Source organism: Podarcis tiliguerta, assembly GCF_965153285.1.
Source record: "Podarcis tiliguerta genome assembly, chromosome: 12".
Taxonomy (NCBI): Eukaryota; Metazoa; Chordata; class Lepidosauria; order Squamata; family Lacertidae; genus Podarcis; species Podarcis tiliguerta.
The window spans coordinates 45,505,927-45,518,939 of record NC_139545.1 but is presented as its reverse complement, the minus strand read 5'-3'; the positions used below and the strand labels follow the sequence as shown (position 1 = coordinate 45,518,939).

General features: G+C 45.0%; 1 protein-coding gene across 7 annotated transcripts in view; it reads right to left on the bottom strand.

Moving 5' to 3' along the window:
• The window catches only part of DIP2C (disco interacting protein 2 homolog C), a 293,236-nt gene extending 283,122 nt beyond the window's left edge, over positions 1 to 10,114 (bottom strand). For 4 of the 7 annotated variants that reach the window (XM_083406058.1, XM_083406059.1, XM_083406062.1 and 1 more), the window contains exon 1: positions 9,114 to 9,896. In XM_083406058.1, the coding sequence (XP_083262184.1) occupies positions 9,114 to 9,198 (85 nt within the window). In that variant the 5' untranslated portion in view covers positions 9,199 to 9,896. Of the gene's footprint in view, positions 1 to 9,113 lie in introns of all 7 variants that reach the window. The other 3 variants (XM_083406057.1, XM_083406061.1, XM_083406060.1) reach the window with 2 other exon arrangements.
• Between the last annotated feature and the right edge of the window lie 2,899 nt (positions 10,115 to 13,013).

The window sequence follows — 13,013 nt, the reverse complement described above, 5'->3', positions numbered from 1 at the left end:
CAAACAGAAGAAGAGGCAGAAAGGGAGAGGAAAATTGCCAAAAATCAAGCGGCACACAATGATCTAATAAATCCAAAAAACAACAAATTAATCTCTAGAGAGAGGCTGAGAAGATGCAATTCCAACAGCACGGTGCAAGCAAAGAACTGATTATGCACTCAGAACTTTATAGATAATGACTACCAGTGACTATCACGGAGCTACAGGCCTTCTTCCCCTGTCGACTGAGAAATAAGTCCAGTGAAACCAGTGGAACTTACTCCTACATAAATGGGTATGGGATTTCAGCTAAAACATTTCAAACAAATAAAAAGAAGCTTAAAAGCTGGTATAGGAACATGCCTTCCCCTCACAAATTTGTTTGAGGCATCTTGCAAAATACATTTTTTTATTTATGCTGGTTAGCTGACTGGGGGAGATATTTTGTCATTCTCATGGTACTGTGGTGTAAACCTGATTTATTGTGGTAGCTTGATTTTTTTCAGATTGTTTGATTTTATTGCGTGCCATATATTTTTATGTTGTACCCTGCCTTGGAATTGATTTTAAATGAAGAGTGGGTTATAAATTACCTAAATAAATGAAAAGGTTTTCGACTGAATCCTATACATGGATTGCTTAGGAGTAAAACTTTCTGAACTCGTATCTGAAGAAGTGTGCATGCACACGAAAGCTCATGCCAATAACAAACTTAGTTGGTCTCTAAGGTGCTACTGGAAGGAATGTTTTTATTTTGTTTCTGAACTCGATATGACAGTTCCATTATATCCAATATTAGACTTGGATATGAGCAGGCCCACTGAAATTAAAGGACACGAGTAACTTGGGTAGGCACATTAATTTCAGTGGGTCTACTATGAGTAACACTTTGATACAACCCAATGTATTGATGAAGCCACTTGAAGCATGCAGAACTCTTTCTTTCCAGAGCCTTTCAGTAGTTGTAAAGTGTCAATACACTTTTTAAAGAGATTATCTCAGGGCTTTGATAATCTTACAAATACACTTCTAAAACTCCACAAGCATTCATATCATTGGCTGCAAGACACACCGTACATTTACAGTGGTACCTCGGGTTACATATGCTTCAGGTTACAGACTCTGCTAACCCAGAAATAGTGCTTCAGGTTAAGAACTTTGCTTCAGGATAAGAACAGAAATTGTGCAGCAGCGGTGCAGTGGCAGCAGGAGGCTCCATTAGCTAAAGTGATGCTTTAGGCTAAGAACAGTTTCAGGTTAAGTACGGACCTCCGGAACGAATTAAGTACTTAACCCGAGGTACCACTGTAAATCACATGCCCCCAAAATAGTCTTGGAGACTGTAGTTTGTTAAGGGCACTGGGAATTGTAGAGTTCCCATGAACCTTGTAGGGGGAGAAGTTTTAAATATATGGTGTGCATCCAGCAATTACCTCCAAACTATCCCAGAAAACAAGATGATGAATCCTGTAAACTGTTACCTCAGGGCTGAAAAGCGTGAGACTCATAAATATTCAAAGATAGCTGGCTTGGGGACTTAAGATCTGTTACATCAAACCTCAAGAACCTTGATTCAGCCACACTAGCGTCATACTTCAGTGTCAGTGGAAGTTCTTGCAGACTTATGGAAGCACCAAATAAACCTACTAGAAAAAAGGCAAGCCTATTTTCAAAGAGATGAGGAACTTGGCCATTGACTTGTATGTACTCAGGTGCTTCTACTTTTAATCACTTTATTTTCTTACATGTCCACCCCACCTCTCTTCCAGCATGGAAATCTGCCACAGTTCCCAATTCTCATGGTTGTATAGAAACTTGTCACTATTGATTCAGAGAGTGAAGAGCATTGACATGTAGATGTGGGGTACCCAGAATATCCATAAAGCCATTATGTTTCTTAATCCAGCCCTGCGTTGGACTTCTTCCTTTATCAGTGTCTCAGAACAAGTCAAATGACCAGCTCAACAGGCAGCCAACAAATGTTAGGTTTAGTACGTTTCTTATGAACACAGAACATGGAAACTATATCTGGCCATCCAGTTTATATTTTTATGATGGCTGAACAGAGTTGCGCTCTCTCTCTCTCTCTCTCTCTCGCCTCTTATAAATATCAGTGAACAGGAGAGTACATGGAAGGAAGCCCTACTGAAATCAGTGAGAATGACTTCCATGGAATGTGAAGATCACACTTTCCTAGAAGATCGTACGGCCACTGCTGTACTTTAAGCAAAGCTTTTACACATCTCTCCCGTCCTCAAAATAGACCAGAAACACCTCCAGTGAAGTTTACAGCAGTGTCATAAAATTAAGCCTCAGCGCTTACCTTGAGACGTGTCATTTAGAGTGCACAACACATTTCCACCTTCTCTGAGAGATTAGGCTAGCTTACACACAGGGGACATGGATAGGTTGCCTGATAAGCTTTTGGAGGCCCTTGTCTGGATGCAGCTCAGCTTCCAGCTCACATTAAAGAAAATAACCGAATCGGAAAGCTTGAATTCCATCCGTGGGGCCTTTAAAGAGGAACATTATCAGCCGGCTTAAACTCTGCCATTTAGAAACACACACTACGTCTCTTTTTTTAAATCAGGGGTTAAAAACCTGGGCCTATAACATGACAAAAGAAAATCGCATCCACTATTTGTCTATCCTGATGTCCCTTTGGAAAACTCTTAAGTCAATTTTTCATCCATGCTTCAACCACACTGAGGCCTACTTATCTTTTACAAGGTAACAGCATCATGTGCCTGCATAACATTATTCAGATTACTGATAGTCGTTCAACGTGTAGTACTTATTACCGATGGGAAACAGCAATGTCTGAAGTGCTTTACTCTTTTTATTTGTGTTTTTCCTTTCCTCCAGTAACCTTGCAACACATAACTATTGTTCCCATTTTGTGGGTAGACATGGGTAGACATAGTATGGGTAGACATAGTATGGGTAGACATAGTATGAACTAACTGTTGAACTGTTGAACTAACATACTATGGGTAGACATAGTATGAACTAACTGTTGAAACTCTCTGCCTACTTTATCTTGCCTCCCTTCACCCACTCCAGACCTTCATTTATTGCATTGGTGCTACAATCGACTTCACACACGAACACACTGCATTTTCTTTCTCCCCCCCCCCCCCAAAAAATCAGTATCCCAGGATAACAACACTGAACTACAGGTTCCCGCTCCAACCAGCTACTTTGCAAGGCTAGCATAATAATGTCAGAACATAAGAAGAGGCTGGATGAGGCCAATGGCCCACCTAGTCCAGCAATCTGCTCTCACAGCGGCCACCCAGATGCCTTTGGGAAACTTGCAAGTGGGATTGGAGTGAATGACCACTCTCCCCTCCTTTGGTTTCCAGCAGCTGGAATGCAGAGACAATTCTGCCTCCAACTGTGGAAGGACAGCATAGCCAACCTGGCTAGTAGCTCTTGATTGACTTATACTCCATGAACTCAAAGTCATAGCCTCGCCCCCAAGTACAGGTACAATAATTATGGGTGTTTCATCCATTGTCACCACAGCACAAAAGCCTTTTGTAAGAACCAACAAAAAGGTTCCTTCTCTAGAGAGTAGACTGGGGTAGCCAACAAGGTCCCTGCCAGATGTTGTGGACTACAACTCCCATCATCCCTTACCCCCTGGCGGTGCTGGCTAGGAGTTGTAGTCCAAATCATTTGGAGAGCATTGCACCTGCTATACCTGGTCCAGACAATGGGGCATGTCATTCTAACCTTGTCTGTGTCTAATTGGTTAGATTTGCTTTCCTAGATGTCAGCCATTGCTATGACTTCATCTGTCGACTAAAATGGTAACACAAAGGTGGGAGGGAGGATATAGTCTCACAAAACAAATGAGAAAATCCCAGGTTCACTCCCTGGCATCCTTAGGTAGGGCTGGGAATCTGAATATTATCTCTCATGTCCCTCCCCCTCTGGAACACTTGTGAATCACACGCAACAGAAGCAGTGAAAAGCGCATCATTCCATAGGTAGAGTTTGATGGACCTTGATCACGCCCACTGCAGCCACTCACAGAGTATGTGCCAAACATGCCAGCTCCATCTTCCGTCAACACACCCATTACACAAGGTACCTACACAAACTTGGGAAAGGGTCTGGCTGAACAAAGTGGCATGCCTCTAATAATGATAATGATAACCCACATTGGCCCTGGCATCTAAAAACCTAGTTCCTGTGCTACACCGTGTACTCCATGCAACCTAGGATGCACACCATTAGCAAGTGAAACATGTCTTCTGTGTTTTGTGGCAGGGCTGCTTGCTACTCGTGCAGGGTGCATGGCCGACAACATATGGCCCGGTGAAACCCAAGTGTGATTAATCAAGTGTGATTTGGTTGTAGTAACTTCAAGGCGGCTAAGCTGACCTAAGTACATGTACGCTGCTGGTTGTGAATCAGGCCGTTTGCTAGTGAATTGATTCATTGCAGGGGGTGGTTTATTGGCTTGTTCTTATTATGCATTTTGTGTTTTTTATTATTTTTATGTTTCTATGCTGCGAACCGCCCTGAGATCTTCGGATGAAGGGCAGCATACAAGTTTAACAAATAAATAAATGAACAGGAATACATACATGGAGAGACTCCATCAGGCAAGGCCTCCTTCCACCTGCCTTGCCCCACCCTCTGGCCCTGGGTCTCCTCATAAGGGAGCTGTGCCTAGAGGAAGAACTGTGAGGGGGGAGACTCCATCCAGCAAGGCCTCTTTCCACCTGCCTTGGTCTACCCTCTGCTTCTCAATGTGTATTGTAATGTTTTATGTACTGCGGCTTGCCGTTACTTTATTGATTATAGTTTAGATACTACTGTAACTGTTGAGTGGATTTCTGTTTAAAGTTTATATGTTGATATTATTATTTTATACTATTCTAATGATTGTTGATGTACATTTTTTGTTTCTTCAGCTTGTAAACCGCCTTGAGTATTGTAAGATAGAAAGGCGGTATACAAATTAAAAATGATGATGACGAAGCAAGGTCAAACGACGCAACACAGATTCTACGTGCACAGAGTCCTTAATTCATAAAAACGGTGCCCCATAACTGCTGTAAAGGAGGAGTTTAGAACCTTTTTCAGCCCAAGGGCTGCATGCCCACAGAAGCAACATCCCGGGGCCCACATACCAGTGGTTAAAAGTGGGGAGAGCAATGGGTGGGACTCTTGCATTTGTAGCAGCCGCTAAAGTCTAACCACACAAAAGCCAGGGGTTTTGACACGCCTCCTCATTCAGGCTATGAAGAGACATTATCACAATACAAAGACACATTCCAGCAGGCAAAAGCACTCAAACAGTGTGATGCAGGCTCGTGGCAGATGCAGAGGGGCAGGTCAGACAGAGAAACCTACAATTCCCCAGCCCTGCTATATTAAGTACCTTGGGATGCGAACGGGATCCGTTCCGGAGTCCCATTCGCATCCTGAATGGAACGCAAGATGCGACGGCACGTCTGAGCATGCACGGGTCGCGTTTTGCCGCTTCCGCGCATGCACCCGACATCATTTTGAGCATCTGCACATGCGCGAGCGGCAAAATCTGGAAGTAACGCACTCCGTTACATCCGGGTTGCGGCGGAGCGCAACCCGAAAGCGCTCAACCTGAAGCACATTCAACTCAAGGTATTACTGTATATGCTTAGGCTGCAACCCTCAACACAATTATTAGAGATCAAGTCCTACTGAATGCAACTGAATATACTTATGGGTAAACATGTTTAGGATCATACTGCACCCAACAGCTTTCTAGCAGCATAGTTCCTATGTTTACCCAGAAGTAATTCCATTTGAATTCAAAGCAGTTTACTCTCAAGTACGGTGAGTTTGGGGTTGTCGCCTTAGTGCTTGTATAAATATTCTTTCACGAAGTGGTAACAGTTGTTGCTATTTTTCTGGAGAAAGATGAATTGGAGCGCCTATGATTAAAATGATACTCTGCTGGTGAAACAGTGTAGCAAGTTTTAGAGTCGCTCAGAAACAACCTTTAATAGGGCAGGTACTTCAGCTCGAAAGATCTAACAATCACATCTGTTCCCATGTTTTGGTTAGCCTTCCTCAAAGGGGACTTTTAGGCAAACACCCTTGCACATATGAAATCTACTCAAGTTTCCCTTTAATCTGCAAAGGATATTTGCAGTCTTGAAACTGCAATGACACGCCCTGCAGTAATGTTTCAAGATTTAAGCTATATTAGCCATGCTGGTATAAAGTGACTTTTCCCAGGTGCTCAACACTTCCAATGACTTTAGAGATCAGTGGAAGAAGCAGATACTTAGTCCTCTTACAAACAACAAGTGCCTGACCTAGGCTTGCCTCTACTCTGAATAAGTGAGCATGAGGCCTTGCGGCCCAATCCCATGGTTGTTTACAATTCTACATCCAAATTACTTCAAAGGGATTTGCTTACAACAAATTTTGCACAGGATTGCTTCAGACATTAAATTTACTGGAAACATTTGCCTTCTTTTTTTTTTAACCACTTTATCAGAGCAAAGCCACTCCATATGATATAATTCCACAACTCATAAATGAATGGCAGATTCACTGTAGATTTTCAGTATTGGCTGGATAATCAATTTCTTTAAAATAATCCAAACTACAGTAATCAAATTTGTTAGTCTGCATATGAAATCAAAAGAATATATATGTGTGTGTTGACTAATTTCACAGCAGCATCAAACACTCTGAAATAAGCATACTTTCGCTGAAATCTTGTGTATGTTTACTGACCTGGGAGTAAGCCCTATTTAACATAGTAGGCCTTACTCCTGAGCAAGCATGCATAAGACTGCACAACCACATCAAGAATGAACTTGATCCATCTATGTGTCTAAGTTGCTAATCACATCCCACTTAGTCAATATACATTGGAGGCGAGTTCCGCACATTAGCCATCTGTTCTCTGCCTCAGAATTTCAACCTGCACTTTTATTATTTTTGATGAATTCTGCACTGGATCTACAAGTCTGATGCGTTAAATGTGTGATGAAATGTTACCACTATTAACAGCATGCTTCTGTACATTGACACAGTCTTTTGTGCATAAGGGTGGTACATTCAACATACTGTAGCAATCTTCCAGCCTCTCCCTGTTAGCTTAGAAAATGCCAAATCGATGTGCAGAAAGCTTGAATAAGTCAATATTGCTTTAACCCTTGCTACAGTTGAGGTTTCTGCAGAACTGGCAAAAGGCACCGTCAGTATAAAGGCATGTAAAGAAGGCTAGCAACCCCAGCGATTTGGTCCTTGAGTGCTCTCCTCCCTCAGAAAGTGTTAAAAGAAAAATACAATGTCAACACCAGCTCCTCCCTGCTGATGGAAATGGCCTGAGTGCAGTTTTACTTTCTGGCTAGAAGCCCTCATAAAACCGTTACACACACAGAGGGGACGATGACTGGGAATGGAAGAAGAGAGAACACATTCCACGTTTTGAACTATTCCAGTCCCCAATTCAGGACATACTGGGGACCCCACCCCCTTGTATTTCAACCATTTTTTCTATTAACCTTCAAAAAATAAAAAAAGAGCAGCCTTTTTCCAAAACAAAACACCATATTCACCAAGAGTTAGCAGAATTCCTTTCTCAAGCACTTGAACAGCCAGCAGGAGAGACGTATTCTGACTTACGCCTGAGAAATATGGAACCACATGAAATCTTACTGGAAATGTGTGTGGTTTCTGAATGCACACATTCCCAAGTCAGCAACAAATGCAGGGGTTCCAAAACGCATACCTAAAATGCCATCCCTTTTCAGTATTTATTATCCAAAGAATAAGAAAACAACCATCGGAAAATTGCATAATGCCCTTTGTAAACTTCCTGGAGCATCAGAATGGACCAAACTGTAGGACAATTGCACCCTCTTCAATGAAAACCAAGAAAATTAAATTATGCAAAAGCCTAAAAACAAAATGAAAACCCCCTCTGTTGCTCAGTTTCAGAAATAAGCAAAATAATCTGTTGGTAAAAACAAGTAATAAAGGAACAGTTATTATTCATATCTGAAACTTGATTAAATAGCGAGTCTCACACATGGGCTTTGCATTATGTCACTGGATGTGTTCAAATAGCATTTGCACCAACATATACGGTAGGTGGGGGAAGGTGTTTTTGTCCTTTTCTTTTTCAGTAAAACTGTATTCTCTTGGCAGGCTGAGAGAGTCCTTGCAAGCCCAGCCCTAAAGATTTTTCCATCCTCCGTAATAAAGCATGCAAGCAACATTGGAGCGGCAGATCTTCCTGCCAAAAAAGCCTCATTCCTCTATCTCTCCCAGCACTGTGGCAGGAAGAATAGCAGAATAGCGAGAAAGGAAAGGAGGAGATGGGTGGGTTTTGTTTTTTTTTATCACCAGCCGAACACAACCTATATATTTATACACAGCCAGCCCAAATGGTACCAGAGGAGGAGGAGGAGGAGGAGAAGGAGAAGAAGACAACAGGCGCCATCAAGAATCAATGGGCTCTTCCCCACCCCCTCAGCAAAATGACATTAATAACCAGTTTCCTAAGAAACTAAAAAGCAGGAGAAATAAACGTAGCAATCTCTTTCTCATCCTCCCTCCCCTTTTTGGGCCAAAAGCTTCAAGGAGAAAGAAGGGGGGAGGTGGAGGAATCTCAGCAGGGATTTTTTTTCACACACACACACACGTACACCATTTCTTAGGCTATGTCACACACATATACGAGGAGAAACTGACACCCACAGGAAACAATTACAACATGCCACATCCACACACACACACACACACAAGGGATGGCGAGACGAGCTGGAGGCGAAAGGTTACACACTGCAGAGGGACAAATCAACCTTCCAGAGATCATTTCAGATGCCGCCAGTTGCTCGCTCACTCACGCTCCCCCCCCCACACCACACTCCTAACCTTGCACACCCCACCCTACCTTCCCTTCCTCCTCAGATCTCTCTCCCCCCCCCCCCAACACCACCTTCAATTCCCCAGAGGAATGGATGTTTCCCTCTCCACCTACATCCTCCCAGCACTTTTGATGCTGAGGCTCAGCTGTGCACGGGGGAGGCACCGCGGAGGGCGAGGGAGAAATGGCTTTTTAAAAAAAACAACCCACAATGTGCATTATTTTATTTTTTTGGTGCCCTTACCTTCCGATAATTCCAGCTCCAGCTCAGCCAGGCGGGCTCTCACTTCCAGCGGCAGAGGGAGGCTCTCCAGGCTGCGATCCGCCATACTCGATCCAAGGAGATCTCCTCCGGCTCTCGGCTGTGGCTCCTTCTCCTCCTTCCTCTCCCCTCGCGCTGCTGCGCGGATGTGGGTCTGGCTCTTTGTTTGCAATACACACCGACGGAGAGAGGGACACACACACACACAACACACGCAATCGAGGAGGAGGAGGAGGACGACGACTTGCGGAGGGGGGGGGCGGCGGAATGGAAAGGGAGGGCGGCAAATTAAAAACAAAAGCACCCAAGCCTCCCCCCCGCGCGCTGGGGTGGCGGCGACGGGGGCCCCGGGTCCTCTCCGGCGGTCTCAGCGGGGCATAAAGCGAGGAGGAATCCACGCAGAGCCCAGCCCAGCTCAGGCAGGGATGAGGTGGAGGGAACGCAGAGATTTCCCCTCTCCTCCCTCGCCGCCTGCTGCTGCTGCTGCTGCTGCCTTCAGTGGAGCCCCGCCATGGCTGCTGTTGCTGCTGCCTCCTCCTCCTCCTCTTCTTCTCCTCCTTCCTCCTCCTCCTCTTCTTTCCCCCTCGCAATCCTTTCGCATGGAGCTGAGCGGGCCCGCTGCAAGCTCGCCACAGACTCACGCACAGCGCGCCAGGGCGCAGCGCTCTCTCCCGCTCGCCTCCCTCGCTCGCTCCACCCCGGCCGCTGCTGCTGCTGCTGCGGCTGCTGCTTTTTCGACGGCGGCGGCTGGAAACTGCGGAGCCGCTGCCGAAAGCCGCCGCTTCTGCTTCTGTCACCCGCGCACGTGACCCGCCTGGGCGCAGCTGTCCCCTAGAGGGAGCGCGGGAGCACCGAGCCCCTCCAGGGAAGCCCGCGCGCGCTCCTGAGGCGCCCGGCGCTGCGCCGGCTGGGAGCTGCTTCCCGCGCGCGCAGCAGGGTCTGTTCTTGTGAGGGCAGAGGCAGCGGGTGGAGAAGGAACAAACAACAACAGAAAAAGCCTTTAATATATATATATTAAGGCAACTCCTAGGGGACCAAGGTCCCTTCGCCCTCCCCCAATAAAATATTTTTTATTCAATAAAATGTGTTTTGTTCAACTTGGCATCCTTGGGCATAAGCAGTGGTGTAGCGTGGGTTGTCAGCACGCGGGGCAAGGCAAGTAATTTGCGCCCCATAACCCGTGGATTTGCGCCCCCTAACCTGTGGATTTGCGCCCCCTAACCCTAACTCCCAGATGTTGCGCCCGGTGCGGCCGGCCCCCCCTGCACCCCCCACGCTACGCCACTGGGCACAAGAGGTTCTTTTGGGCACCCGAGGCAGCAGAAGTGGCTCGCATCCTCCTTTGGGGCAATAAAAATTAAAAATACATTATTTGCTGCCTGTTCACGGCCACCCCAAAGTAAGCTGTCTGAGGTAGCCACCTCACACTCTACCTAATGTTAGGGCCGGAACTGTTTCTTTCTCAAATGTGTAGGCAGCTGGTTAAATCCCTCCACAAAATGGTTTACAAGTGGGAAACAGTTCTAGCATAGGGTATAGGAAATAACGATATGGCTGTTGATTAAAAAAAGAATGAGTAAAAAATAGTAAAAATTCAGCCTTGACCACAAAATGGCCATGGTTAGAAAAAGTTAAATTCAAATTTAAAAAAAACCACTGGTGAGGTGCGTCACATCAGGGATAAGACCTGGTCTCATTAAAGGCCAGCAAGTGGTCAGTTACTTATTATATCCATCCAATTATTTAATAGTTTATTGTATTTTTTCACCAAAAAGGTTGCCACTTAGGTTTTATTCCTTTCAAGCATCAAAATGTCTCTATAGATATAATCAACAACACACACACACGACACAGGATCCACAGAACAGCCAGTCAAGTTCCACTCACACAGTGGGGCTTTCCTGCCTTCCCTATGTATCCCCTGGTCCATATGTCTTCCCTGAAAAGTCACTGAGAACATCCCCCAGACACTATTATTATTATTATTATTATTATTATTATTATTATTACATTTATACACTAGGGTGGGGACATGAAACTTGAAGGAGGAATCTGCAAATAACAGAGAATATTCCTATTCTTACACAAAAGGAGTTGCCTTTTATGTACACGAGGATCTCTCTGGATCCTGTCCTAATACTGCAGCACAAACCATTAAAATAAAATCAGCTACACAACCAGTTTTAATCCCGTTCTCAATTTCCTCCCAAGGGAACCATGCTCATGCTAAAGAGAAAGGCCTTCATTATCCAGTGGAAAACATTTGGGGGTTTTTTAGCCCAGGGGCCACATTCCCTTCTAGGCAACCTTCTGGGGGCCACATGCCAGTAGCAGGCGGGGTCAGAGGCAAAAGTGGGTGGAGCTGCAGGTGTGACTCTTTGCATAATAGGCTGCAGTCCTCCAGCCACACAAAAGCCCACATGCCATTGAGTTAAGCAAGAAGCATTAACAGTTGCATTCTAGGGGGGTTGGAACCAGACTCAAGGAGGGTGCAGAGCAGGGCCAAAGAATGGGGTGTGGCCTAGGAAGAGCCTCAAGTGCCAGATAGTGAAGACTGAAGGGCCACATTTGGCCCTTGGATGTCAGGTTCCCCATCTTTACTGTGAGGCTTCTTCAATAAGGGCTTCCGTAAGGAAGGCATAACAACCAAGGAGGCTCTCAAGCAAGTCGACGTGGTGCATTTCAGGCAATAGGAAGACCAAAAGCAAGGCTGCCCCAGAAGATTTTAGGGCACATATGGGAGGAAGCATCCCATACATTCATTATCATGTGAAAGGCCCAGACCATTTACCATACTTTTCCATGTATAAGACTAGACCCCCCCCCTTAAAAGCAGGATTCATCTTATACATGGGTGGTGCAAAGGGGGAACATTTGATTGGTTGCTGCTGTGGTTGTCAGTGGCTATTGTGCATGTTGTTGGTTGCTGTGTCAACGGGTGGTGTTGATTGGCTGACGCTGCGGCAATTGGGCGGGCGATTGGCAGCTTGTGCTGAAGAGGGCAATCCTTCCCCAAAAAAGCTCAACAACTTTTTGCCATCTCCCTCCATTTTCTGAAATTCCAGTCCCCAAAAATAGGGGGCGCCTTATACATGGGGGCGTCTTCTAGGCGGAAAAGTACAGCATTACTTGAAACGTTTAGAAATCAGCTATTTTAATTGTGCTGGAAACTAAACAGTAACATATATATACATTTATATACATATACATATATATATACACATATATATACATATACACACACATATAGATATATGAATGACTTGGTGGGTTTTCTTGTACCCACTCAACCCATCTTTTGTGCGTGTTTGTTTGTTTCATGTTGTGATGAGCAGTGCAAACCCTTGTCCACCACTCCCCATGACTCACACATACTGCCCTACAATCTTATGGACATTGTATATCGGCTGCCAATTAGCTACAAAGCACCATCAAAACTTGGTTGTTGACATATGACCAGCTTACCTAAAAGACCGGCTTCCCATGTGTATACAGTGGTACCTCGGGTTAAGAACTTAATTCGTTCCGGAGGTCTGTTCTTAACCTGAAACCGTTCTTAACCTGAGGCACCACTTTAGCTAATGGGGCCTCCCACTGTCTCTGTGCCGCCACCACATGATTTCTGTTCTCATCCTGAGGTAAAGTTCTTAACCCAAGGTACTATTTCTGCGTTAGTGGAGTCTGTAACCTGAAGCGTCTGTAACCTGTATCTGTTAAATCAATGAGATCAGCTTGGGAGGTTGTAGCAGTGCCATGCTACAGATTATCATATGGTGGGGACTCAGAAAAAAGGCGTTTTATCCTGCTGCCTCTGTATTTTGAAATGTGCTTTCCTCTGCAATGTGAGAAGCATCTTCAGTCATATGTTTTAAGACATATTCT